This window comes from Suncus etruscus, chromosome 8 (assembly GCF_024139225.1).
Source record: "Suncus etruscus isolate mSunEtr1 chromosome 8, mSunEtr1.pri.cur, whole genome shotgun sequence".
Taxonomy (NCBI): domain Eukaryota; kingdom Metazoa; phylum Chordata; class Mammalia; order Eulipotyphla; family Soricidae; genus Suncus; species Suncus etruscus.
Genome location: NC_064855.1, coordinates 2602704 through 2630360, shown reverse-complemented (window position 1 = coordinate 2630360; position 27657 = coordinate 2602704). Strand labels below are relative to the sequence as shown.

Here is a 27657-nt window from a genome sequence, read left to right as displayed (position 1 = left end):
GTTCGTTCCCCCGTGTCTGCAGGCCACATGCGGGTCCCGACTGTCTCCCCTCTCCCTGCTGCCCTGCCGTCCCCGTCACCCCTCCAGCGCCCCCTGCCCCTGCCCCGACCGTTGCCCGCTGCCCCGCGCCTGCCCCGCGTGTCCCCACCGCCCGGCCGCACCTGCCCCGCGCGCGCGCGCGTGTGCTTGGCTGGCGCCGGCGACGGCACCCATGGCCTCGGCGCGGTCCCCAGACCCTCGCGCCCCTCGGGCCCCGCAGCTCCTGCTCCTGCTCCTGCTCCTGCTCCTGTCCCCCGGCTCTGCTGCCACCACGGCCCTGGGACCCGGCCCCAGTCAGGCGGGGGCCCTGCCGAGACCCCCAAGTAGGCAAAGGAAGAGGGAAGGGGAAGGGAAAGGAAATGGAAGAAGAGGAAGGGGAAGGGGAAGGGAAGGGGAAGGAAAAGGAAGGAAAGGAAAAGGAAAAGAAAAGGAAAGGAAAAGGAAAGGAAAAGGGAAGGGAAAGGGAAGGGAAGAGAAGGGAAGGGAAGGGAAGAAGGGAAGGGAAAGGGAAGGGAAATGGAAGAAGAGGAAGGGGAAGGGAAGGGGAAGGAAAAGGAAGGAAAGGAAAAGGGAAAGGGAAGGGAAGGGAAATGGAAGAAGAGCAAGGGGAAGAGGAAGGGGAAGGAAAGGAAAAGGAAAAGAAAAGGAAAAGGCTTCGAAGGGAAGGGAAAGGGAAGGGAAGAAGGGAAGGAAAATGGAAGAAGAGCAAGGGGAAGGGGAAGGGGAAAGGAAGGGAAATGGAAGAAGAGCAAGGGGAAGGGAAGGGAAATGGAAGAAGAGCAAGGGGAAGGGGAAGGGGAAGGGAAGGGGAAGGAAAAGGAAGGAAAAGAAAAGAAAAAGGGAAGGGAAGAGAAGGGAAAGGGAAAGGGAAGGGAAAGGGAAGGGAAAGGGAAGGGAAGAGAAAGGGAAGGGAAAGGGAAGGGAAGAGAAAGGGAAGGGAAGGAAAGAAGGGAAGGGAAGGGAAGAAGGGAAGGGAAGGGAAAGGAAAGGGGAAAGAAAAGGAAATGGGAAAGGGAAGGAGGGAAGGAAGGAGGGAGGGAAGGATGGAAGGGAGGGAAGGAGGGAAGGAGGGAAGGAAGGGAGGAAGGGAGAAAGAGGAGGAGGGAGGGAAGGAGGAATGGAAGGAGGGAGGAAAGGAGGGAAGGGAGAGAAGGAAGGGAGGGAGGGTGGAGGGGGAGGGAGGGAGGGGAGAGAAGGAGGGGAGAGAGGGAGGGAGGGGTGGGAGGGAGGGGAGGGAGGAAGGGAAGGAAAACAAAGAGAGCGGAAGGAAAGGAGGTGGGTGTGGGTGGGTCAGGCCTGGTATGACCAGGGTCTGCCCACAGACCTCCCCTGGCCCTGGCCTCACAGCTCCTTGCTCCCTCCTCTCTTCTTTCTGCAGACTGCGGCCGCCCACGTTTGCAGGGAAAGGTGCTGGGGGGCACCGATGCCCCAGAGGGCAAGTGGCCTTGGCAGGCCAGTCTGCACTACATAGGCTCCCATATCTGCGGTGCCTCCATCATCAGCTCTCACTGGGTGCTGACAGCAGCCCACTGTTTCGAAAAGTGAGTGGCCTCGTAGGCTCAGCTTCGAGGGCCTGGGTGTATGAGACTGGGGAGCAGGGCCCAGAGCCCAGTGCTACAACTATCCCAGTCTCCCTAGTTATTTTTGTTGTTTTGTTTTGTTTTGTTTTGTTTTGAGCCCACACCCAAGTTTACTCCTGGCTCTGCTCTCAGAAGTCACTCCTGTCAGGCTCGGGGGATTATATGGGATGCCGGGGATCAAACCCCAGGTCCTTCTTGGGTTGGCCACGTGCAAGGCAAAGGCCCCTACCACTGTGCTATTATTCTAGCCCCATCCCAAACTCCCTGGGCTGGAACCAGATCACAGATGGGGAGGTGACAGGAGCCACACCACCCTGGGTGGTTGGTGGCCAGTAGGACCCATTTCAGACAGAGACTTTGGGCAGCTCTGCCAACCCGTTTCCCCACCAGTTCCCCTGTCCAGGCCTCTCTGCAGGCTGAGATTGGTTCCTTACCCTGGCTGCCAGGCACCGAACCCACTGTGCCTTTATCTGCTGTTCCCATAGGAACTGGAACATCAAAGCCTATGATGTGTACGTGGGACTGGTGAACCTTCAGGTCCGTGGGAAATACACCCAGTGGTTTGAGATACACACGGTGATCCTGCATCCCACCTACAAGCTGTTCCACCCTATCGGGGGTGACATTGCCCTAGTACAGCTGAAAACCAGCATCGTGTTCTCTGACTTCGTGCTTCCTGTCTGCCTGGCCCCCCCAGATGTGCAACTTAGCAATCTCACTTGCTGGGCTACCGGATGGGGAATTGTGTCTCAACAAGGTGAGACCTTCACAGGAGAGCAAGAGCCTTTCTGGGACCACTGCAAGATCCAGGCTCTGCAGCAGGGCAGCAAACTGGTACTGGGCTGAAGAGACAGAACAGCAGGTGGTTGTTTTAGGAGGACCCATACCCTTCGGTGCTCGGGAGTTATTTAGGACTCATTCCTGGGGGACCATATGAGATACATGCAAGGCAAGCACCTTATCTGCTATGTTACCACTCTGTGCCCTGGACCCGTGTTTTTGTTTGTTTATTATTATTATTATTATTATTATTATTATTATTATTATTGGTTTTTGGGTCACACCCAGCAGTGCTCAGGGGTTACTCTTGGCTCTACACTCAGAAACAACTCCTGGCAGTCTTGGGGGACCACATGGGATGCCGGGATTCAAACCACCATCCTGCATACCAGGCAAATGCCCTAACTCTATGCTATTTTTCTGGCCCTTGTTTGTTTATTTTGGGGGTCAACCCAGCGTTACTCAAAATCACTCCTGGCTGGCTTGGGGTACCAGGGCTTAAACCCAGATCAGTTGTGTGAACACGGCAAGTGCCCTCCTTTCTGTACTATCACTCCAACAGGGAAGGTGTCTTATGGGACAAGAGCAGTAAATAGGACATTGGAGAGGTTACTTGTCTTGCAGGTGGCTGCCCCTGATGTCACACCAGGAGTGATAAGTCCTGAGCACCACCAGGTCTGGCCCCAAACCGAAAGATAGTGGCATTTACAGGAGCCACTGTTAGCTCAGAGAACAGACACCTTCCACTTGGTCATGCTCTGCCTAGTAGAATCAGCCACATGCATGGCACATACTTGAGGCTCAGTCACCGCTGGCAACCATGGCATCTCCTGTGTACCTCAGGTTTTCTCCCTCTGAACACCCTCTGGCAAAGGACTTACTGTAGATCCCAGATGTTTGCCCTCCCATAGAGTGGAACTTCCTGTCTTGGGTAATAAAACCACCAGGGGCCACAGACTTGTAGGATTATTGCTGCTCACGGCAGGAGCGAGGTCCCTTCCCACGACGCCACAAAACTTTAGCATCTGGCTTCTGATGGACATTTTTGGTTTGTGGGCCACACCTGGCTGTCCTAAGGGGTTACTCCTGGTTCTACACTCAGGAATTACTCCTGGCAGGGCTCAGGGTACTAGGGACTGAGTCTGCATTGGCTATGCACAAGGCAAGCATTTTACCCACTGTACTATCTCCTGGTTCCATTTTTTGTTTGTTTGTTTGTTGTTTTAGGGTTTTTGGTTTTTCTGGTTTTTTGTTTTTATTTTTTTGCTCAGGGCTTACTCCTGGATCTGTGCTCAGAAATCGCTCCTGGCAGGCTCAGGGGACCCTATGGGATGCTGGGGATTCAACCCAGGTCCTTCCCAGGATGGCTATGTGCAAGGCAAGTGCCCTAGCACTATGACCCTGGTCCCAGTACCAAACATTTTCGGCTGCATTGCTATTCTCAAGCATCTGGCTCTGCTGATGTTTACCGTTCATCATTTCTTCCCAGCTCAAATTCACCACCTCCCAAGCACCAGAATTTCCCAGGTACTGTGGGCTGCATGTACCTTTCCCCAAACAGCCCCCTGAGACTCCTCTAGCCGAAGACTGTCTGAAGTCACAGGGCTCACAGCATGCTGGTGGGGCAGTGCAGTGTCTCCAGTACCAAAGGCATCGCATGGGTTGCCAGGTCCGTTTCCTGAAGATATTCTATTGAACACTTATCGACCAGCAGCAGTGTGCGAATGAAACGGCAGAAAGAGATCTTTCTCTCCTCTCTCTTTTAGAAAAGATCACATGACATTAATAGCCTGAGTCCCACTGGGGTCAAATCGGATGTATTGAATGTGAGTAAACTGGGACCAGAGCAACAGTTCAACTGCTTACCTTGTCTGTGGCTGACCCGGGTTCAATCCCCAGCACCACATAGGGTCCTGAGTGCGGAGCCAGGAGTAACCCCTGAGCACTACCAGGTGTAGCCCTTCAGTCCCCCCAAAAAGGTGTGGGTAAATCTTGGTCTAGATTACAGTAATGAGGACGCCAAATGAGGGAGGAGAGGTGGAGAGGACGGTGGTAGCCATAGTAGCACTCACTGATCAGGAGTTTTGGGGCACTTTGGTGGGGCAGAGGTGAGGTAAGTAAATGCCTAAAAGTCAAACATGTCCGGAATTTTAAAAACTGGTTTAAAAGAGTTAGAGTTGGAGAAGTAAGAGGGACCCTGGGGAGGTTGCTGGAGATCTGCAGGAATGTTATCTGCCTCAACAAAAACTGTAGACGCTAAAATCATTTTTTCAAGAGATGCCTCCAATGTGAACTCCCTGGGCCCAGGGCTCATGGTCTCCTGGGAAAAGTCGCAGAACGACTTGTCATTGGGCCTGTGCTCCTCTCCAACAGGTGACACCTCCTCCATGCTGCAGGAGGCTCGCCTACCTCTGATCCCGAAACTTCTGTGCCAGCTGCTCTACAGCTACATGTCCTATGTTCTGCCAGACATGCTGTGTGCTGGAGACCTGGAAGATCTGAAGACCGTGTGTGAGGTGTGCCTGGGACTCTCAGAACAAGGGATACTTCCCCTTTTTTGGGTGGTTAGGTGGTCTCAAAGGCCATACCCTTGCAAGAGCTCACAGCATGGTTATGGAAAGCTGGGACATCAGGTCTCAATCCTACAAGGATCCCAGAACTAGCTATAGCAGTTAAGGACTCCCTATCAGTCAGGAGTTGTGCTACCAACTCCCTGTGCTTACAGGAGACCACACTGGCCACCCATCTGTGGGAGGTGCCATTTTTACAAAAACTCCTCTTTTCCAGGGTGACTCTGGGGGTCCACTGGTCTGTGAATTCAACAACATATGGATGCAGGTTGGATCTGTGAGCTGGGGCCATGGCTGCCTGGCCCCGGTGTACCCTGCGGTTTATGCCCGAATCTCCTACTTCTCCAAGTGGATCAGAGACCAAGTAGAAAAGACACCCCCACCTCCACAGCCTCTGCCTCTGCCAGCTTTGTCCCCCACTCGGGGCACCACTGTCAGCGTCCTTGTAACCACGCTGGCCATCTCCTCAATCTGATTTAGGCTCAGGCCCTCCTCTCCTGCCTGCTCACGGCTGCATACCTCTGTTCCTGCACAGGGCCTCAGGTCCCTGGCATATGATCAGGGTGAGGGCTGCTGGTCTGGCCCAGACACAGGGTCCAGGAAACTGCTGGCCGTGGCCACCTCCAGGAAAAGCAAAACTGGTCTCCACAGAAGGCCAAGGGTGTCCAGGGAGAACGACACATCTTGGCAAAGTGCTACAAGCACGTGATATTGGGTAAGACATTAAACATACACAGTGAGCTGCCAGTAGTCCTGCATCCATCTTTTCAAACGGAACAGCATTCTGCTGCACTCATGTGCCTGGGCAGGGAAGTCAAGACCAAATACAGCATCTCTGTATATGATGTGGTGGTCACAGGACTGCTCAGGTTGAGAGCAGAGCAAGTCCTAACACTCAGACCTGGCAGGGCCAGAGCAAGAACACAGCAAAGAGGTTTCTTGGCTTGCAGGAAGCCAATCTTAGTTCAGTCCCTGTCATCCCATATGATTTCCAAGCCTGCCAGGAGTGATCCTCAAGCACAGAGCTAGGAATCAGACCTGAGAACCACTAGGTGTGACCCAAAACACAAAGCCTGGTTTGTTTTTCTTTTTGGTTTTTGGATAACACCCAGCAGTGCTCAGGAGTTACTCCTGGCTATGTGCTCAGAAATCACTCCTGACAGACTCAGGGGACCATATGGGATGATGGGATTCAAACCACCATCCTTCTGCATGCAAGGCAAACACCCTACCGCCATGCTATCTCTCTGGCCCCCCAAAACCTGGTTTTAAGCAGGAAATTGCAAATCCACTCGAGTGAACAAGACTAAAAATGCATACTAAATGGCAAGGGGATGATATATATTTAATGCAGATAATGTAAGAAATTTAAGTATTAGTAGTACATAGCTCTGTAGATTTAAGATAAAAATTTATACTTTTTATTTTGCTTTTATTTTTGAAAACTTTTGTGATTTTGGACACTTTGTTTTTTGTGTTTCTTTTTTTGGTTTTTGGGTCATACCCGGCAGCACTCAGAAATCACACCCGGCAGGCTCGGGACCATATGGGATGCCAGGATTCGAACCATCGTCCTTCTGCATGCAAGGTAAATGCCCTACCTTCATGCTATCGCTCTAGCCCTGGACACTTTGTTTTTAATAATATCTTTATTTAGGGCCAGAGTGATGGTGCAGCAGTAGGGCATTTGCCTTGCACATGGCTGACCCAGGATGGACCTGGGTGGATCCCCAGCATCCTATATGGTCCCCCAAGCCAGGAGCTATTTCTGAGTGCATAGCCAGGAGTAACCCCTAGCATGTGGTCCAAAAACCAAAATAAATAAATAAATATATAAATAAATAAATAAATAAATAAATAATAAAATAAAAAGCAGCTTAGGGGCCGGGCGGTGGCGCTAGACGTAAGGTGCCTGCCTTGCCTGCGCTAGCCTAGGACGGACCGCGGTTCGATCCCCCAGTGTCCCATATGGTCCCCCAAGCCAGGAGCGACTTCTGAGCACATAGCCAGGAGTAACCCCTGAGCGTCACCGGTGTGGCCCAAAAACCAAAAAAAAAAAAAAGCAGCTTAGAGGGACCAGAGTAATAGTGCCATGGGGAGGGATCTGGCCTTGCATGTAGTCAACCCAGATTTAATACCCAGCATCTGATAGGGTTCCCTAAGCTCACTAGGCACGGAGCCAGGAATAACCCCTGAGCATTACCAGGTGTGGCTCATTTTTTTATAAGCATGTAATATGATCAAGCAAAATTCATTCCAATAATGTAAGGATGATTTTAACATTAGGAAATACACATATCTAATTTACCATACTAATTGCTTTTCTAAGGTAAAAAATACTGATAAAAAGGCTTTCATACTTTTATTTTTGGTTGCGGACATTGGGGCATATTTGGTGTTACTCAGGGGTTATTCCTGGCTCTGCACTCAGAAATTATTCCTGGCAGTGCTCAACAGATCATATACCCTACTCACTGTACTATCACTCTGGACCCTTTTTTGGGCGGTGGGGTTGGGTCACAGCTGGCAGTACTCAGAGGTTACTCCTGGCTCTGTGCTCAGAAATTGCCCCTGGCAGGCTCAGGGGACCATATGGGATACCGGGATCCAAACCACTGTCCTTGTGTATGCAAGGCAAACGCCCTACCACTGTGCTATCTCTCTGGCCCTCTGGCCCCGTTTTTAATTTTTTTTTTTTAAAGAGAGGAATTAGTATCAGAAATGGGCATATGAAGCTAAAGCGTCATGCCCCAAATCCAGGCCATTGGAGAGGCACAGGTCTGGAAGCAAATGCCACCGCAGGAAATAATTCACACATGGTTAAGGGGATAAAACATATTTAGGAACTTCCACACACAAGCCTTTTGCTCCTAAGAAGCAGAGATGAACCCACAAGCAGATTTTCCCTGAGACCCGGAGGCTTTATTGAGAAGCCCAAGACTATACCCTAGGTGGAGAACAGGTAGAGTGAAAACAATCCAAAAAATGCTTCTATCCAAAGCTTCCGACCAATGAGTAACAAGCATATCCTACATAGGATGGAACCCCGTTAATTCAACATGTGTATGCGGCTACCCTGGGTTCAATCTCAGCACTGCAAAAGGAAAGATCTGAGTCAATGGACAATGATAACATTCTTACATTTTTATATGTATAATGCTCCCAATATAGCCAGTTGATAGTAGTTATAGGGACTCCTCATCTAAAGGTTTTATGGAGGGAAGGGTGGAGACACAGCATGGAGGTAAGGCATTTGCCTTGCATGCAGAAAGACGGTGGTTCGAATCCCAGCATCCCAGATGGTCCGCCGTGCCTGCCAGGAGCGATTTCTGAGCAGAGGGCCAGGAGCACTGCTGGGTGTGACCCAAAAACTAAATAAATAAATACACAAATAAACAAACAAACAAACAAACAAATAAATAAAGGCTTTATGGAGAATTCTGATTCAGGAAATAATCCACGCACAGTTGGGAAGAAATAGTAGGCCAGAAACTCACACCACAAGTTGTTCACCCACAAACCAGTTGCTCTCCCATGTGGAACCATGAGCCAAGGCCCCCCTCCAGGCCTCCAAAGAAGCCTTTATTGGGAAAAACAAAATCCACCCTCCACAGGAGGGGAAAAAGCCAGATGAGGAGGCAATGGGGCAACATCTGTTTAACAAGAAAACCAAAAGAACCAATTGAGAGACAACTAATTAGAAGGCAATATGAGGATCAATCCAAAGTCTCTACCAATATTCAACCTCATGTTAATTCATATACACAGCTATTTATTTATTTATTTATTTATTTATTTATTTATTTATTTTTGGTTTTTGGACCACACCCGGCGGTGCTCGGGGTTACTCCTGGCTGTCTGCTCAAAAATAGCTCCTGGCAGGCACGGGGGACCATATGGGACACTGGGATTCGAACCAACCACCTTTGGTCCTGGATTGGCTGCTTGCAAGGTAAACGCCGCTGTGCTATCTCTCCGGGCCCTACACAGCTTCTTTATTGAGCAAGAAAAGACAAATGCTTGGGGAGATGCTCAAAGACTGGAGTGCATGATTTGCATATAAAATCCCTAGGCACGAAAAACCCAGGTAGTCCAAAACTGAAAACTTAAGTGACAAGACACTGAAAACACAATAATCTATGGTTTCCTAAGCCTGCCAGAGCACAAAGCTTGGAGTGACCCCTAGAGCATCCAGGTATGGCCCCAAAACAAAAATCTCTGAAAACCTAATCACTGAAATTACACATACACACAGAGAAGTTTGTTGCTGTGACACTAGGTGGCTGAAGTTAAAATAATAAAGTAAACGTCATGTCCTACTAAATTATCTAATGGCATAGCAAAGAAGATGAAAACATGAGAGAGAAATCAAAGTGACATAGAGCCAGGAGTAGCCCCTGAGCATCAATGAGAAGGGGAGGACTTGTGTTCATGTATTTATTTATTTATTTATTTGGATTCTTTTGTTAATTTTTGAGTCATATCCAGCTGTGCTCAGAACTGACTCCTAGCTCTGTGCTCAAGGATCACCCCTGGCAGGACTTGAGGGGCCACGTAGGGTTTAAACCCAGGTCCATTGTGTGCAAAGCAAGCATCCTTCCTACTGTGCTATTGCCTCGCTTCCTTATTTGAATTTTTAAAAAATGATAAGAATTGGGGCTGGAGGAGCCAGAGCAATAGCACAGTGGTAAGGCTGTCAACACAGGATAGACCCCAGTTAGACCCCGGTTGGAATCCTGGCATCCCATATGGTCCCTGGAACCTGCCAGGAGCGACTTCTTTTTTTTTTTTTTTATAATTTTTTATTATGAATTATGAGAACAAAAGATGCAAAGAAAGAGGATAAGGTAAAGTTACAGTGGAAGGACAATCACCCATAACATAATTATCAGAAGAAGTCCCCTTGCTGATATCTTAACTTTGAATTTTCACCAAAGAAAGTTAAGATAAATAAAACAGAATCCATGTGCAATTACTTTTTCCCTCAAGTCCCCAGATTGTAGCACATTATAATATTTCTTAACAGCACACAAGGCAATCTAAAGCCATCAAACTTACGTAACTCCTTAAACATTAGAGGCATAGTATTTTTTACATTTCCATGTACATGCATATTAGCTTAAGTTAACCTCAAATTTTAAGTGGGTGTGTTTTAAGGATTAGAGTCAAAGGAGCACAGTAAAAACGGTGTTAGAGTGGCAATTGTTGTTTGCATAGGCCCTCCAAAATATGAGAAGCATGGAAAGGAATAGCCTTGGCCTAAATACAAAGAGATCCTACCCCTGAAGTTTCCTGGCATAAGACCAGCTCTAGGCCTCAGGAAAGTTATCGTTCGCTCCAAGACATTGTCCGTAGCGCCAACACACTTATCACACAGTCTCTGTTGTTGGTCTCATGTTTCTGTATTAAAGATTCTGGAATCTGCATGTCCTACATTGAAGTCATGATGTGGAGTGCCTTTTCGTTTCACCTCACCATGAAAGGGGAATGCAGGAAGCCCTGTCCTGTAAGCAGGTTGTTGTTGTTAAGTCTTCTCAGTGTTAAGGGAAGTCTCTTTTGAGCAGGACGATGTCTGAGCAGTGGTAGGGTCTTCCGTGGTAGAGGATTGCTTCCAGGTGATGTTATAGACAAACCTCACCATAAAGGGGCAATACAGCAAGCCCTGTCCAGTAAACAGGTCATTGTTCTTGTTGTCTTCTCAGTGTTAAGGGATGTCTCTTTTGAGTAGATCGATGTCAGAGCAGCTGTAGGGTCGTCCCTGGTACAGGAATGCCTCCAGGTGATGTTATATACAACCTTGGATGTTTTGTAAATGTCTTCTGTAGATCAAGGGGTAAATGGAGAATGCCCATTCTTCTGAGGCCTGTGCCAGGTCTTTATGTCAATGTTCAGGGTGTAAGGTCTCATTGCACTACAAGATTTGTGAGTTCCCATTTCTATTAGATAAGAACTTATTGGTATGTATAGTATTTTCCTATGTTAGTGTGCCTACGCAAACAAGATATAAAGCCACGTGGTGCTATCAGATATATGGGGGAATAAGAACATTTCCAACAAGACCCATGACTTGGTTCAAACATAAGTATTAAACTGAGGGATTCTTTCACACCAAATTCCATATTGAGCAGTTCATAAAGAGAAGATAAAAAACATGGGGGGGGGATCATCACTGTATAAGAAAGTATTTAGCAAAAGTTATAGCCGTCAAAGAAAACACCCATAAAATGTTGAAAAGATATGTGTCCTTTTTATGCCTTTTAAAATAGTTGGGTGGGTGTTAACTCTAGGGCACCACTTTGGTCTGTGAATTAGGACTCAACAGTACTTAAGTTAGAAAGGGTAAAAAAGGAGTAATGATGATAGGAGTTAAAGAAGTTAAAGAGAAATATGAACTTATGAAGGGGTATGCAAAAGGGCAGAGTACAAAATGGACATTCTGCATACATAAAAACATAATTCAATGATAGTGAGTACTATTAATGTTTCTTGTGAGAGTACTATTAATGTTTCTTGTAAGCGCGGGGGCAATAGCCCCCGCGCGATTTTGAAAATATAGACTGGACAGAGATTACCAGTGCCAGCCAAGCCTCCTCCTGCTAGACTCCCGGCTCCCAGGAAGGAGAGATCCTTCAAGAAGCTGGGAGAACAGAAGTTCAGAGCCCCACCCAGACCCTCCCTAAGGAGCCGCATGGATAGTGGGGGAAGGCCTAGGGTACCTTCAAACTCCACCAAGGGACCCAACTCACCGGCTTGCCCAGGGGTGTGGCCCGGGGAAGCCCTGGAGATCTGGAGCAAGGCGGCAGAGGGGTGCTGGGGTTACCCAAATCCCGCACCCCCCCCTAGGCCTGGCCAAGCAGGCCTCCGGCATGGCGTGGGCCTGCCAAGCCTCCTCCTGCTAGACCCAGGAGCGACTTCTGAGTGCAGAGCCAGAAGTAACTCCTGAGCACTGCCGGGTGTGACCCAAAAACAGAAAAACAAGCAAAAACAAGAATTGGGGCTGGAGTGGTGGTGCAAGTGTTAAGGTGTCTGCCTTGCACGCGCTAGCCTAGGATAAACGGTTCAATCCCCTGTCATTCCATATGGTCCCCAAGCCAGGAACGATTTCTGATATTTCTGATATTGAGATAACCCAGATAACTCGTGAGCACATAGCCAGGAGTAACTCATAAGCATTACTGGGTGTGGCCCAAAAACAAAACAAAACAAAACAAAAAAACAAAAAAAATAATAAAAAGAAATAAAGAAAAAATGGGGCCAGAGAGATAGCATGGAGGTAAGGCATTTGCCTTGCATGCAGGACAATAGTTCTAATCCTGGCATCCCATATGGTCCCCTGAGCCTGCCAGGAGCGATTTCTGAGCATAGAGCCAGGATTAACCCCTGAGCGCCACCGTGTGTGACCGAAAAACCAAAAAGAAAAAAAGAAAAAAAATGGTAAGAATTATTTTGTAATGGCCCCATAAAGATGCCGGGATAGAGGGAAGGACAATAAAGATAGTATAGAGGGCAGGGTGCTCGTCATGCATGCAACTAACCCTAGATCAATTCCAGCACCACATACTGTCCTCTGAGCACTCTCAGGAGTGTTTCCTGAGCACAGAGTCAGGAGGAAGACTTAAGCACAGCCAGGTGTGGCCATCCCCCAAAAAATGCATGAATAGGGAAATGTCCAGTCTGAAGGCATGTGGCCTGGACCTGCTACATGACAGAACACACACAGACATACTTCAATGCCTGCTGCCTGCCTGCATGGTCATTCCTATACATGACGTTATAAATATCCAATACGCCTTTGGCAGATAAAAAAGGTTCCCCACACCTGCACTAAGAGAATTAGGATGAGAATTTTCCAGAGCTGATGAAAACATAAGTCTATGGATAAATAACACATTATAGATACACTATAGTGCACTGAGAAGCATCAACCACAAAGATCTATTGGGATAACCCAGAAAGGAGAAATCAACTACACAGCATGTAGACAGCTGAGGAACTGAAGTTATGCAGATAACAAACAGCCTTGCCAGACCTCACCTCTGGCTTAAGCCCCTGTAAAGATGGTGCCCTCCTTCTGTGACCAGGAAGGGCTGAGAAAAGCTGCAGTATGGCTGAGATTCTAGGAATTGAATAATACCTGCACCTCCCACCGCATGTTTTGGGCTGCAAGTTCTGGAGGAAGTTAGTAACTCCAGCAGATCTGTAAGGCCATCCTGATGGAGAGAACAGCTAGCCAACCGTTTTGTCAGGGATTCCTGTGGAAACGAACATCAAGGCCATACAGATCTAATAGAAACCTTACAATATACCCCGAGGCAGAACGGGACAGCCAAGACTCTCCCAAATTCCTGGTCCATAGGAACCGTGGAAAGTTATTGTTGTGTTAAGCCACTAAGTTTTGACGTAATTTGTTATGCAGTAATAGATCATGAGTTCTTAATAATAGCTATCAAGTGTTGAGAGAAAATAAATGTCAACCTAGAATTGTGTACTGAGCAAATCTATTCCTCAAGGACAAAGGAAAAATAAAATCATTTCAAGATGCACAGAAATAGAGGGAATTTAACACCCGAAGTCTGCTCTCAAGGAATTCCAAAGTCTGTGCTTGGAAAAGAAAAAACTGCGCCAAACAGGACACAATGTTTAAGAAAGTGAACAAACAAAACACAGGATACATACATAGATGAATCCAAACACTGACATGAAAGACCAACTCTAATGTGGTTGAACTAAAGGAGACCTAAAATACTCGATGACATAAGTTGGAAAGAGATGATTAGAACTAAAACATTCCAAAGTTCTTTTAGTGCCTTATTGCCTTGGAAGTGGCCAAATATTATTTGTTCACTTAAAAGTGAAGGTTACAGGGCCAGAGGAACAATATAGACAATATTTACTGTGCACAGGACCGACATATGACTGATCTCCGGCTTCCCATATGGTCCCCGGAGCACCTGGGTAAAGAGCCAGGAGTAACCACTGTGCATCGCTGAGTGTGGTCAAAACTCCCCTAACCAACAACAACAACAACAAAAATGCTCTTGCTGGTATTTATAAGAAGGTGATTGATTTTAAGACCAAAATTTAGTCATTTGGATTGGGGAGGGGCAGTGAGGAGGCACTCCCATCTACAGGTTCTTACTCCTGGCAGTTTGATGTACCATACAAGGTGTCTTACTTATTGAACCCAGTTTGGCCTTGTGCAAAGCAAACACCTTCCCCACTGTACAATGGCTCTGGCCCCTCATTTGGATTTGAAACTGCTACAAACAACTAGAAAATACACAATATTTCTAGCAGCAGCTACCGCCAGAGAGTAAATTCTACATCTGCAGAATGTATCTAGAAAATGTGCCAACACTGACACCACAAAATCAGGGACTGGAACGCAGGCAGGGGTTGGCCCTGGGCATGGTCTCAGAGGCCAGCTTCCAAGGGGCAGCTAGCCAACCCGAGGCCTCCACGGGGTGTCCAGCTCCCCTCACAAGCCCATTGCCCACACACCCATCCTGGGAAGCCCAGGGCAGAATGCAGCAAACATGAAAGGAGCAAGTTCAGCAGCCTCTGCCACAGCCAGCCCAGGTCACACCACTGCCATGATCTTGGCCTCGATAGGTCCTGGGGACCCTCTGGGGGAGAAGGCAGTTGCAGGGTCTGCGATCTCCAAGAGTGCTGCCTGCTAGAGTTGAGTATGTCCCACCTGAACCCTCCTGGGCTCACATATAGCCCAGAGGCAAGACAAAGCCATCAGAGAGAGGCCAGGACACACCGCCACAGCTAAGCTCTTTATGCCAGCTCAAGCTCAGGGTGCATCACTCTGCACCCTTTAAATAGCGTCTGCAATGGGGGAAGGTGTCGCTGGTAATGAAGGGGCACAGCAGAGACAGGACATAAAGGTTGACCACAGCAGGAGCTGGAGGTCCAGGGCAGGAAAGTCCAGAGACTCTTATGCCTTGAGAGCCTCGGTAGCAGTAGAGTAGGGCTGGATCCTGGTTAGGTTTCTCCTAGCTTCTCTGACCTCAACTGGTGAAGCCAGGTCACACAAACACATACACACACAGACCTATCAAAATCAAGGATTTAAGTCCTCACCAAGAGGCAAAATAAAGCAGTTTTTTTCCTGCCTGGACTCTATGGGAAGTTTGCACAAAGATAGCACAAGGGATAACAAGGTGTTAATGATGGTGTCCCACCTCCACCTTTCAGGTATGTCTGTTGGGTCTCCATGAGAAGTTTATCAAACTACACACAAAATATATCAATCTTTTTAGTTTTGACCACACCCAGTGATGCTTACAGGTTATTCCAGGCTCTGCACAGAGGGTTGTGTTTGGGGGACTATATGGGATGCCTGGGATAGAACCCAGGTTGGCCACGTCCAAGGCAAGAGCCCTGCTTTCTGTTGTACTTGCCGTAGTAGGCTGTACTATTGCTCAAGTATCTAAACATTCCATAAACACACAACACTGAGACTGTTTTCTGAGCTCCAGGAAGGAGGCCTGCTCCCTGTTCCTCATGCCCTTCAGAACAGCTAGTTCCTGGGTACTTGGGAGGTAGGAGTCATGCTCCCCAAATGGGCTGGAGGCCACAGACCCTCAGAGTGTCTTTGTAAGACCATGGAGATCAGAAGCATTAGCTAACATCCGCAGCCCTACCCTAAACTTGACAAGTGATTTGCAGTGGGCAGAGGACGGGGACTCTGGTCTAGAAAAGATAAAGGCCTGCTAGGATGAAAGTGTGGTTGGTGGGTGGGTGGGGGACTGACCAAGGCAGACAGAGCAGGTAAGACAGCCCCGTTTTCCATTTTCCAGGATCTAAGCCACTAGCCTGGTTGCGGGTAGGACACAAGGATGTAAAGACATCACTGTGCCCTGAACCTCTCCTGATGGTGGCCTGAACAGATCTCATTCATAGCTCATCAGCACAGTGACCTTAACTCCCAAATGCCAGGTGTTGCCACACCATATCACATCCAAGACCAGTGACTTTCATTAGAATGCATTGCCTTTACCCCACAGCCTCGGCTCACCAATGGAGAGATCCCTGGGAAAGCCATGTGGGATTGTACCCATTCTACTGGTTGGGGCAAAGCTGGGATCCCATATGCACGACAGCATCTCCTTCCTTACCTGAAAGAGCTCAGCAGAGGATCCAGAGTGTAGCCTGAGCCATAGACCTCAGACTCTGCCCAACCACAACCTGGGGCATTTTGACCTCACAGGGATGAGGCAGCAGCAGGGAGGCACTCAGACACAGCATGATGAAATTTGTGGGTCATGTGACTCTGCTCCTTGTGCAAGCTGGTCTCATAATTGCAGGCCTGAGTGACACGTGCTGTCATGTGAGAAGACATGACTGTAACCAGTGTGCCTATGCATGTCATGTGCCAGTGGCCTTGTGCACACGAAATCTAATGAAGTCTGGCCTGCAGGTCTGTAGGTTGTGTGATGGCATCAGATGCACACGCAGTCTCATGAGATGACAGAACATCTGTGGGTCATGTAATAGAGGTCCATGTATATGTGCAATCATGTGACAATGGCATGTTCATTCATAATCATGTGGTGGCAGCCCTGACTGTATCAGCCTTGTGCAGGTAGCTCGCTCTGTGCAGATGCCAAATCCTGGGACCGAGGACTGGCAGGGAAGATCCGCAGAAACAGGGATCTGGAGGTCCAGAGGAGCTCAGCTGGCTTCTCTAACCCATCCCACTCATCTGCAAACCCTGGCCAGGGCCACAGCCCACTGGCTGACACTTGCCTCTAGGCCTCACTGTAGACTTGGGGCTGGGGTGTCAGACTTTAAACTGCAAGCCATCGGGCCTGGAGAGATAGCACAGCGGCGTTTGCCTTGCAAGTAGCCGATCCAGGACCAAAGGTGGTTGGTTCAAATCCCGGTGTCCCATATGGTCCCCCGTGGTCCCCGTGCCTGCCAGGAGCTATTTCTGAGCAGACAGCCAGGAGTCACCCCTGAGCACCGCCGGGTGTGGCCCAAAAACCAAAAAATAAAATAAAATAAAATAAAAATAAACTGCAAGCCATCCTGACAAGGGGATGTGGGTCAATGATGGCTGCCTCCAAGGACCCACAGGGTAGGGACTAGAGAGATAGTGCATGGGGGGAGGGTGTTTGCCTTGCACACAGCCAATCTGGTTCAAGGTCTGGCATCCCATATAGTCCCCAGAGCACAGCCAGAAGTGGCTCCTGAGTGCAGAGCCAGGAGTAATGACTGAGTATAACTGAATGTGGTCCAGACACACACACACACAAAACACACCAAAAAAGACCTGAAGGGCAGCAGAAGCCTAGGACCTACACTGAGGCCAGTGGAACTGTGGACAGCACTGCTCACCCCTGGGCTTCCCTGTGCAAGGGTGGTGGGTTTGCTATTGGGGTACCAGTTGGTCACAGCCTGCCAGTTCTACCCCATACAATGTTGGTGGTCTTTATGGAAGCACTTCACTTGCCTTTTTTCTTTCTCTCTTTTTCCTTGTTAATAGAATGCAGTAGAGCAGGGCAAACACTCCCTTCTGTGTTCTCATAGAGAATAGTATGTGTGCCTGTCCCTGTATCTGTATGTCTGTCTCTACAGGACTGCAGTATGTATTTATGCATGTACGTGTGTGCGGGACCATAGTTGTAGATAGGCCTAGTGCACTGCCCCCACCTCTCTGTGCATAGATGCATCTCAAATTTGGCCCAGGATGACATGGCACTCTGAGCCCAGTACATAAGAAAGGAGAAACTAAGAAAGGGTAGCCATCTCTGTAGCTAAACACACAGAGCAGGCATCCTGTTTTTCCCTAGTGCCCTAAACACACAGAGTTCACACCCTATTTCCCCCTAACCTGATTGGCTGAGACACATTTTTTGTATCTATAAGTAGTTATAAGAACAAAATAGATTGAGTTATCTCACTGAGGGTGCTCATGGAATATTTGAATTTGTAAACGCTCTACTTGCCTGGGATCCAATATCCCCGGCATCATCTACAACTGGCGCCTGAGCAGGGACCTGAGAACAGGAACCTCATCACAGAAGGAAAAGGATGAGTAAGGTAACAGGTTTTCCAGGATACTGGAGAGATAACAAAACCAGGAAGTGGAGCGAGCTCATCTGCCAGCAGACCAGGGAGAACAACATGATTCCTTTCTGGATCATTGGTATGGTGATCACCAGGGTGTCAGCATATATGGCCCTCCTGTTCCTGGGCTGCTCCACATTGCTCTGATGCTTTTACCAGCATCTCTCACACTAGACTTCACATGTTGTGCCATTTGTTTATTGATTGAATGATTTTATTCTGCATTTTTTCATGCAGAACAGGAGATCTTATTTCCTGGAAGCAGTTCCAGTCCTTCCTTAAAATTGTCTTTAAAATTAATCTTTGTTTCTCCAAAGAGGACACATTGGAGACCAAAATTTGGAAAGGGGTTAAGGACAATGTTTACAGGGTATGTAAAAGGAGGGTTCAGATCCCCCCTAATGTTGGGTAACTTGGGATATTATTTATTAATTCCATCATCCAACCTTTGGACTGTACTGCTAGAGAAAAGAAGACTAGATGCAAGATAGGAGAGAAAAAAATTGAATAATGAAACCTTTAAGAGGATTCAAGATGGGCCCGGAGAGATAGCACAGTGGCATTTGCCTTGCAAGCAGCCGATCCAGGACCAAAGGTGGTTGGTTCAAATCCCGGTGTCCCATATGGTCCCCCGTGCCTGCCAGGAGCTATTTCTGAGCAGACAGCCAGGAGTAACCCCTGAGCACCGCCGGGTGTGGCCCAAAAAAACCAAAAACCAAAAAAAAAAAGAGGATTCAAGACAAAACATACATCTTCATACCTTACACTGTAAGGCTTACAGGATGGAGTGAAAGTTACACTTTGGACTCCCCAGGAGTTTCATATGATTGATAAAACTTGACTGAACCCTTCTCAACAGAAAATGTGGTTCAGTATCGAGGCCAAGACAAAACTACATACCTTAGGTCATTCTGGGAGAAAATTTTCAGATGATAGATTGACTTATGAGATGCTAATAGGCAAGGGAAAGTAAGAGGACACAAAAAAGCAAGCTTCTCTGCCTCATGCTGTTTTAGTTTTATGTCCATGAGGAAGCATTATGGGCTTGAGAGACAATTGATGCAGTTGCTAAATTTAAAGGAAATTATACAAAAACGTTTCAGGGAGCCTCTGAGCCATATTAGCTGTTGAATTGACTGATGCAATTCAGAGACAAGTTAAATGTAAAGAGAATCAACTACACCTGTTGAAACAATTGGGGGCTTTTGAGAATGCTAATGAGAATTGTCAGGCCCCATCTGAGAAAAAGAGGACATATGGGATACTTAAAGGCATGCAGGATCATTGGTTCTATTAAACATCAGGCACATGTGAATGTTATTGAGACCTATGCGGGGCAGTGGCAAGCTCAGGGTAAATGTTTTAATTGTGGTAAATTGAGCCATTTCCCCAGAGAATGCAGGACCCATCCTCGCCCTGCCCCCTGAAGAACACCACCCAGACCTTGTCCACAATGTGGCGAGGGAGACCATTGGGCAAGAAATTGTCCCAATAATTCTGTCTCAGGAAAATGGAGGAGGGGCCAAACCCAGGCCCTGCAGAATCAGGGGACACTCCAGACTGCAGCCTCCCTCGCCAATCTGTTTACAGAACTAAGATCAATGATTCACTGCAACCCACCACCATCAGAAATACTGCTTTGGGTATTCCCTGTCCTGATACCATTAAGACAGCACTGGCCCAATGCCCCTACAAATTAATATCTGGTATAAAATGGCCAATTCTGCCTGGCACTGTAGGCCTACTCCAAGGGAAAAGCAGTCTGATTCCTTTTTTTTTTTTTTTTTTTTTTTTAGTTTTTTGGTCCCACCAAGCAGTGCTCAGGGGCTACTCCTGCCTCTATGCTCAGAAATCACTCCTGGCAGGCTCAGGGGACCCTATGGGATGCCGGGATTCGAACCACCGACCCCCTGCATAAAAGGCAAACACCTTACCTCCATGCTGTCTCTCTGGCCCCAGCAGTCTGATTCTTGATTTGTCTTTTTTTGTTTGTTTGTTATTGTTTTTGTTTGTTTGTTTGTTTTTTGGTTTTTGGTTTTTGGGTCGAACCCGGCAGCACTCAGGGGCTACTCCTGGTTCTACGCTCAGAAATCGCTCCTGGCAGGCTCGGGGGACCATATGGGATGGTGGGATTCGAACCACCATCCTTCTGCATGAGAGGCAAACGCCTTACCTCCCTGCTACCTCTCTGGCCCCAGCAGTCTGATTCTTTTTTTTTTTTTTTTTTTAGCAGTCTGATTCTTAAGGGAATCACTGTCCATGTTGGAGTCATCGACCCTGGGGAAATATAGTCATTATACTGGGGAAATAGCAATTGTTGTTTTGGTACCAACTGTTTGGACTTTTGAGGAGGGATGGTGTGCTGCCCAACCCTTCCTCTTTCCTTTTGTTATACTTGGCCAATCCACTAGCCCCAGAACTGGAGTTTTCTGTAGCACTAATCCACTGGTGTCACTGCTCTTACAGAGGACGAGCACTCACTCATAACTCTTGAGATCCATGGGAAGGAGTTTAAGGGAATGACTGACACCTGAGGGGGTCCCAGAAACAGTCCAAGTTCCTTTTCACTCCAGGGGTAGGGGTAGGGGTTGGAAGCTTTCTGCTCCTGAAAGAGCCTGATTCCACCTTACCTGTAAAGAGAACCTAGGTAAAAGCCTAACAAAGGCCCATCTACCAACTTCCTGTTTCCCTAACCTCTTCTATTAGTATGTAAAACCACACTTGGATTATAGGGCCTTCCCCAACCCTGATGGATGGGGTTCTGGATAATAAAAAAGAAAGTTCTGCAATGGATGCCATCTATGGAAACAACCACAATTGCCTGTAACATTACCAGGATCCAAACCTCTACCAGGGAAGACCTACCACTGCTCTGGCATTGACTTACTCCAAAAATTGCTCCAACACCCAGACGACTCAGCAACAGTCTGCATGCAGGGCAGATTGCTCTAATGGTATGCTGAAACTAGAGGATGCTCCACATCAGCCTGACATCGATGAAAGAAATGCATAGAATCCAGAATCTTTAATTTAAGAATCTGATACCAACAATAGCTAAAGTGTGAAAAAGTTTCACCGGGACCACGGAGAATGATTCGTGTTGGACAGACTGGTATGCCTGGAACCCAGAGTCGGTCTTATGCCAGTAAACTTGTGGGGTGAGGCCTTCTTGTAGTCAGGCCAAGGATTTTTTCCCCATATTTTTCTGGGCCTATGCAAACAACAGCGATTGCCACTATCACACCTTTACTATACTTTTTTACTCTTATCCTTTAAGGAAAAAAATATTTACTGAACTTAAAAACAAATAACTGTAGTAGACTGCTTGTCTCGAATACAGGCAGGGGATGGGAAGGAGGGGGGAATGTTACACTGGTGAAGGGGGGTGTTCTGTTTGTGACTGTAACTCAACTATGATCATGTTACTTAAATAAAAACTATATTTTAAAAAATAAAATGAAGTTAGGGAAAAAAGTTCTGGCTTTGGGGGAGAGAGGGAAGACACATGGGAAAGACAGAGCTCAGCAAGAACGAGACATGATCAATGAACACAGGTGAGGGAGAGCTCAGCAAAGAAAGATGATGGCAAAGAGACTCATGGCAGAGAAAAGCCATGAGAAATAAAGCTAGCTGACTTGAATAGATATATTTTCTGATTGCTGTATATTATTTCTCTGCCATTACCCTGCTTCACCAGACTAAGGGGTTAGAGGCAGTGCCTGGGGAGCCCTTACCCAACATGTGAGCTTTATATTTTTATCCTATAATGGCCTACCTTCAGCATATCCCTTGGACCTTACACACTCCCGATCTCAAAGGTATGACATGCAATCTGACTATCACACACTCAGAGAAGTATGAGCTGGCCCAGCAAGAAAGTTTCAAGGTGAGCAGGTACCTGAAAGAAATAGGCTGTGAAAACTGCTGTAGGAAGATGTTGAATGCCTCACAGGTGCTCAGCATAGGACTCAGCCTTGATGCAAGCTGTTATCCCAGCTCCAAGGGACCCAGAAGTTTCCCTGAAGCAATAGACCCAGGGACAAGTCTTCAGTGTGGACCTTAGGAGCAGGTAAGAAAGGCTCTGGGGTACTGGTCCACCATAGGCAGCAGTTGCTGGTCATTCCTCCTTGCCTGCTTCTTCTGGATGCCACCTGCAGGCTCCAACACATCCCATGCACAGAGGACCAATCAATGGTGCCTGGTTCAGGATAGAATGTGTCTTTTCATCTGGCTGTCCCAGGAAAGCTTGTGACTGCACACTGGGTTACTCGGATGGGCTTTGTGGAAGGCTGCTTCTGTCCATCGGACAGATGTGGAGTAGACAGAGGAGCCCAATTCTGCTCAGATACTCTCTCACATATGCATATCCCGAAGAGCAGGCAGACCTCAAGTTGCCAGAGGGGGTCCAGTGTAGAATAAAAATATAAAATAAAAGACCACGTGTTGGGTGAGTCTGCCCAGGCACCATGTTTCTAACCCCTCAGGCCAACAGGTCTGATAAAGCCAGGTAATGGCGAAGAAAAAATTCACAAGCAAAGTTTCATCAGATTCAGCTTGCTTTTATTCCATGGTCCTGTCTGCCATGAGTCAGTCAGTCTCTGTCTCTGTCTGTCTGTCTCTCTCTCTCTAGTCAGTCTCTGTCTCTCTGTCTGTCTCCTGCTTTTCTGCAGTGCTTTTTTGCTGCCTCTCCTGTGCCTCTTTTTGCTGTTTCTTTTTCTCGCCCCCCGCCAGCCAGACTCTTTTATTCTTTATTTAAAACAGCCTGTCCCCATCCCAGGTGTGGGTGGGTCTGATCATCAAGGTGGGAATAACATCTCAAAAGAAGAGGTTGGGGAAACAGGAAATTGGGGGAAGGGTTACATCACAGCCCAGTTGGTCTCCTATCTGCCTGCACTTGGAAACCTGGTGGGAAGCCAGTAGGGGCAACCAACGACCTGGGGAGATGCCAAGTGCCCACGGAGACCTGCCCCCAGAGTCAGCAGCACATGTGGACTCCGGTTTACAATGAAGCTCCTGCACATGTGTCAAAGTCACCGTATTAAGCATCAGCATAAAATAATATATAGATGCCCGCAAAGTTTTTATGACCTTCTGTGGCCTACCCTGGAATCTGGATCCAGCAGGTGAAATAATACACGTGTCGGCAGCTGTGCAGCCCGAGAGCCTGAGCTGAATTCTCTGCCCCCACCCTCGGGACAGTGTCATGGACTCCGGGGCTTGGGCTCTGCTGCTTGGGCCGGGTTATGAAGAACAGCTGGGGGACACAATTAGACTGGCTCAGTTCTGTTTGCTGGACCCAAAGGGCCCAGTACCTGGTGTGGTCTGTGGTCACTCTTGGGTACAGGGAAGCTGAGAAGCCACCAGGATCTGGTCACAAGGGAGCAGAGTGTCAGCTAGTGACCATCTCAGGGGGACTGTGGAAGGGCAACTATATGTCACCCCTCAGGACTGAGCAGCGGCAAAGGCTGTGACCAGCCCTTGACAGCAGGACATCCCCAGTGGCACCTGGGGGAACCCTGCCGGTGCCCCTTTCTAGGGCACAGGGATGGACCTCCCTTTTTCTCCAACCTCAGCACACAACAGACAGCCCCACAGTTCCAGTGCCCAAATTCTCCCCACCTACAGCAGGTACTGGAGTTCCAGGCAGGGTCCTTGACTCCAGGATCTCTGCTCTCATGAGCCCCAAAAACTACCCACAGAAGGCCCCCTGCAGAGGGAGGTGGCCCCAACACTCATAACGAGGGAGTGCCTGCCACTGGCTCCTGGACAGCCTCGGCTCTGCAGGTATTAGCCAGGAGGCCACGATGCAGCCAAATCCCTGGGCCTCTTTCTCACATTCCATCCTCAGGCCAGATCCGATAGGCAAGATCTTCCGCAGGGCTCATGCAGCTGGCCGCCCCACGCTGGGCCCCTCTGGGAGTCTCGCTGGGCAGAAGTACTGGGCTTCCAGCCCCTGCCTCCATGAGATCCATCAGCAAGCCCAGGGAGAGGACAAAGCCCATTTGTCTGTGGGAAGCCCACAGAGGGCTGGGCAGCCTCAGCTGGCGCCCTCCTCTCCCCACCTGTTCAGGCATTCCTTCACTGAGTGACCACTGCGTCTGTCCCACAGGCTCAGACCTGAGCCATGCCCTGGAGAGAGCCCAGTTGACCAGCAGTGAGCAGGCAGGGACCAACTAGCATGCCAGGATGCAGAGCTAGCACCTGGCCCCGGCATCAACACTGTCAGCTCCGGTCTTCTGCCCAGAAGGCAGCAAGCAACATTTATCCTGGGCATGGCTGCTTTTATCTACGTGTCCATCCCCTCGAACACTGTCTGTTCACTCATCTCATTGCTCTGCCCTGATACTGAGCATCCCCAGGGGACAAGTAGGCAGGAGGCATCTCAGCCTGGAGGGACAACATAGTTCTCTTGAAGCCCAAATAGGGGGTTGGTGTTTTCATGCTAGGCAGGTCTCACTCCCCAGGCACACTGCTATAAGAGAGTCAGGTCATTGCACTGGCCCCACTTCCTATGGTATACTGGAGAAAACTGAGTCAGGCAGGTGGCCTTGGGTGCAATGAGATCTGGGCCTCTTGGAATGAAGTCATAGGACAAGGGCACTTGTCTTAAGTCCCCAGTAACTTATATGGTCCCCGCAGTGACTCCTGAGTGCAGAGGTAGGAGTAGCTCCTGAGCACCGCTGCGTGTGGCCTCCCCCCAGAACCCAAGAGAAGTAAACTGGAAAGGGCAGGCCTTGGGAAGAGGCCTTCAGAACCAATAGGCTCTATGTTCCCTTCTCCAAGTTCCAGCAGTTCCGACCCCTCTCTATAGGCTTATGACCCCTCCTGCCCTGCTGCCCCAAGCCCAGCTGAACAACTCTATACTCACAACCAGGGTTCTACTATTGCCCAGTAAGCAAGCGGGAATGCGGACAGAGGGGGTGGTGTCACTCAGCTCCTCCCAGCACCCCAGCAGGCTAGCTCTGTGGGAGGTTAGGGGACAGGGCTCCTCCCAAACCTTCTCTGGAGCTTCTTTGCTGCTCTCAGACTGCAGCACGGTGTGTGTGTGTGTGTGTGTGTGTGTGTGTGTGTGTGTGTGTGTGTGTGTGTGTGTGTGTGTGTGTGTGTGTGTGTGCCTGATTTGGGAACCCTGTCCCCCAACTGTGTGTGTGTGTGTGTGTGTGTGTACCTGATTTGGGAACCTTGTCCCCCAACTCTCTGGCGCCAGCCCACCTGGGTGTCAGAAAGTCATTTCTTGAGGCCAGAGAGATATCATGGAGGGAGGGCATTTTGCCTTGTATGCAGAAGGACGATGGTTCAAATCTCGGCATCCCATATGGTCCCCTGAACCTGCCAGGAGCGATTTCTGCATGTAGAGTCAGGAGTAACCCCTGAGTGCCGCTGCAGGCCACTGGGTGTAACCCAAAAAACAAAAAACAAAAAAAAAGTCCTTTGTTTTCTATCATGCTGTCTCAGAGAGAAACTTCTTGGGGCCAGAGCAATAATACAGCAGGATGGTATTTGCCATACATACAACCAACCTAAGTTGGCTTGCACACAGCCAACCCAAGTCCCAGCACCCCATATGGCCCCCAGAGCCCACTAGGAGTGATTCCTGAGCACAGAACCAGGAGTAAGCCCTAAGTATGTCTGGGTATGCCCCCCCCAAAAAAAAAAAAAAAAAAAAACAGAACAAAACTTCTCTAAAGCATTCTTTTTTTTGTTTTGTTTTGGGTCACACCCGGCAGTGCTCAGGGGTTACTCCTGGCTCCATGCTCAGAAATTGCTCCTGGCAGGTACGGGGGACCATATGGGACGCCGGGATTCAAACCGATGACCTTCTGCATGAAAGGCAAACACCTTTACCTCCATGCTATCTCTCCGGCCCCTCTAAAGCATTCCTGAGCAAGGGAGATTGCTCAAGGGATAAGCGTGTGCTTTGCATGTGGCATGTGGGAGGTCAGGTGAGGTCTCAGCCTCACATACGCCCTGAGGACCACCACATATGGCCCCCAAGCAGAGACATTGGTAGCCCTTGAGCACCCATGGGAGTGGCCTAAAATAAACAAAAAGTGTATCTTGGAACTTAGTCCTATTCTAACTTCCTCCCTAGCTAGATTTTTTTCTTCTTCCTTTCTCTTCTACTTTCCAATCCACCTATTTCCAGCTCTGAGGTGGCAGGGAGAGAGGGAATCCAGGACCAGAGAGATATGACATTACGTAACTGACACCCATTGGATCCCCAGCATTACATCTGGACCCTTATCCCTGCCAGGAGTGATCCCTAAGCACAGAGCCAGGAGTTAGCCCAACACACACACACACACACAAAGTATAAATCAGTCTTTGGCAGGATAGGCAAACAAGAAGGGCTGCCTGCAGTAAGCAGCACTCTTGTGTGTTGATTGGGATCTAACCAGGCTGGTGAAAAACCCAAGATAGTCCTGGCTGAGCTCAGAGAATTTGAAGGAAAGAATTGCCATACACCAGGGAAGGAAGAGATGCTGCTCAGTGGGGTCCAGTGTATACCCCTGGCTGCACCCAGAATTCTGCATTCAGAGGAAGAAATGGTATCAGCCTTATGGATGAAGATACCAGGGAAATGTAACGAGGAGCATTCATAGGACGAGGTCTGATGGGGGTTGCCTTCCTCGCCAGATGGCTAACTGCTAGGCCAAGACACCCAAGGGCAGCAGAAAGTCAGGCAGGGGGAAGCCCCTGCTTTGCTCCATGCACCCCCTAAGGAGAAGAGCTGCCAATGCCCTACATGGCTAAGGGGGGCTGGGATGAGAAAAAGGGGGTGGTAAGGTACAGGTCGGACACTCAGAGTGTGGGGCCTGGGGGAGCCATTGAAGGAGGTCAGTGCACCCTAGGGTTGGAGCGAGCAAAAGCACATCCAGAGCTGAGAGAATCGAGTCCTGACAGCTGCTAGAAGCCAGGGCCTTACCCTGATCCGCTAGGTCTGGTCTGGAGGACGGGCCCTGCCCTGGGTCTGTCCCCCTGACCCCACCCCACCCTGTCCGGTTGCAAGCCCAGACACCCTGTTGAGCTTTGAGCCTGCTCTCTGCGGCCATGACCCGCCCGGGGTGGCAGCCAGGCGGCTCCCCACCTCGGGGGCCTGGGCAGGGCAGGACTCAGCATGCAGCTGGCCAGCCTGCAGGCCCTGCATTCCCGGGCTCCACTGGAGCGTGTCCCTCCTCTGTTCCAAGCCCAGCTGTTCAAGAACCTTCTGCCTGGAGCTGGGCCCCAGGGCTGCAGGGGGAGTCCTTGCTGGCTGCTGCTCTGGGAGGGCTGTCCAGTGGGCGACCAGCAGGAGAAAGGAGAGGCTGCGGGGTTGTCTCTGCCAGCAGGTGTGCGGTAGGCAGAGCAGATACGACTGTGTGTAGGGCCTCGGATGCAGGAACAGGGAACCCCTGCCCCCCTGAAGGACGCTGGGACCTTCCCAAGTTTGCTTCCCGGGGGCCACCTGTCTCTGAGTACCGGTGTGAGCCGCTCTGCAGGGCTGAGCTCAGCCGCTCCCAGCCCTGTGGGGCTGCAGGAATCCAGCCCAGCCCCCGCATCACCAGGCACATACTTGGCAGAAATTAGAGCCGGAGGCGGCTGGCTGGGGAGGTCTGGAGGAGCCAGCC

At 49.2% G+C, this 27657-nt stretch overlaps 1 protein-coding gene across 1 annotated transcript; it reads left to right on the top strand.

Moving 5' to 3' along the window:
- Positions 1–211: 211 nt before the first annotated feature.
- On the top strand, positions 212–7516 carry PRSS38 (serine protease 38; the record flags this gene model as incomplete). Its single annotated transcript, XM_049779013.1, has 6 exons — positions 212–362; positions 1418–1580; positions 2105–2376; positions 4773–4915; positions 5187–5414; positions 7493–7516. Coding segments are annotated over exons 1-6 (981 nt in total), but the record flags the coding sequence as incomplete, so codon positions are not given.
- Between the last annotated feature and the right edge of the window lie 20141 nt (positions 7517–27657).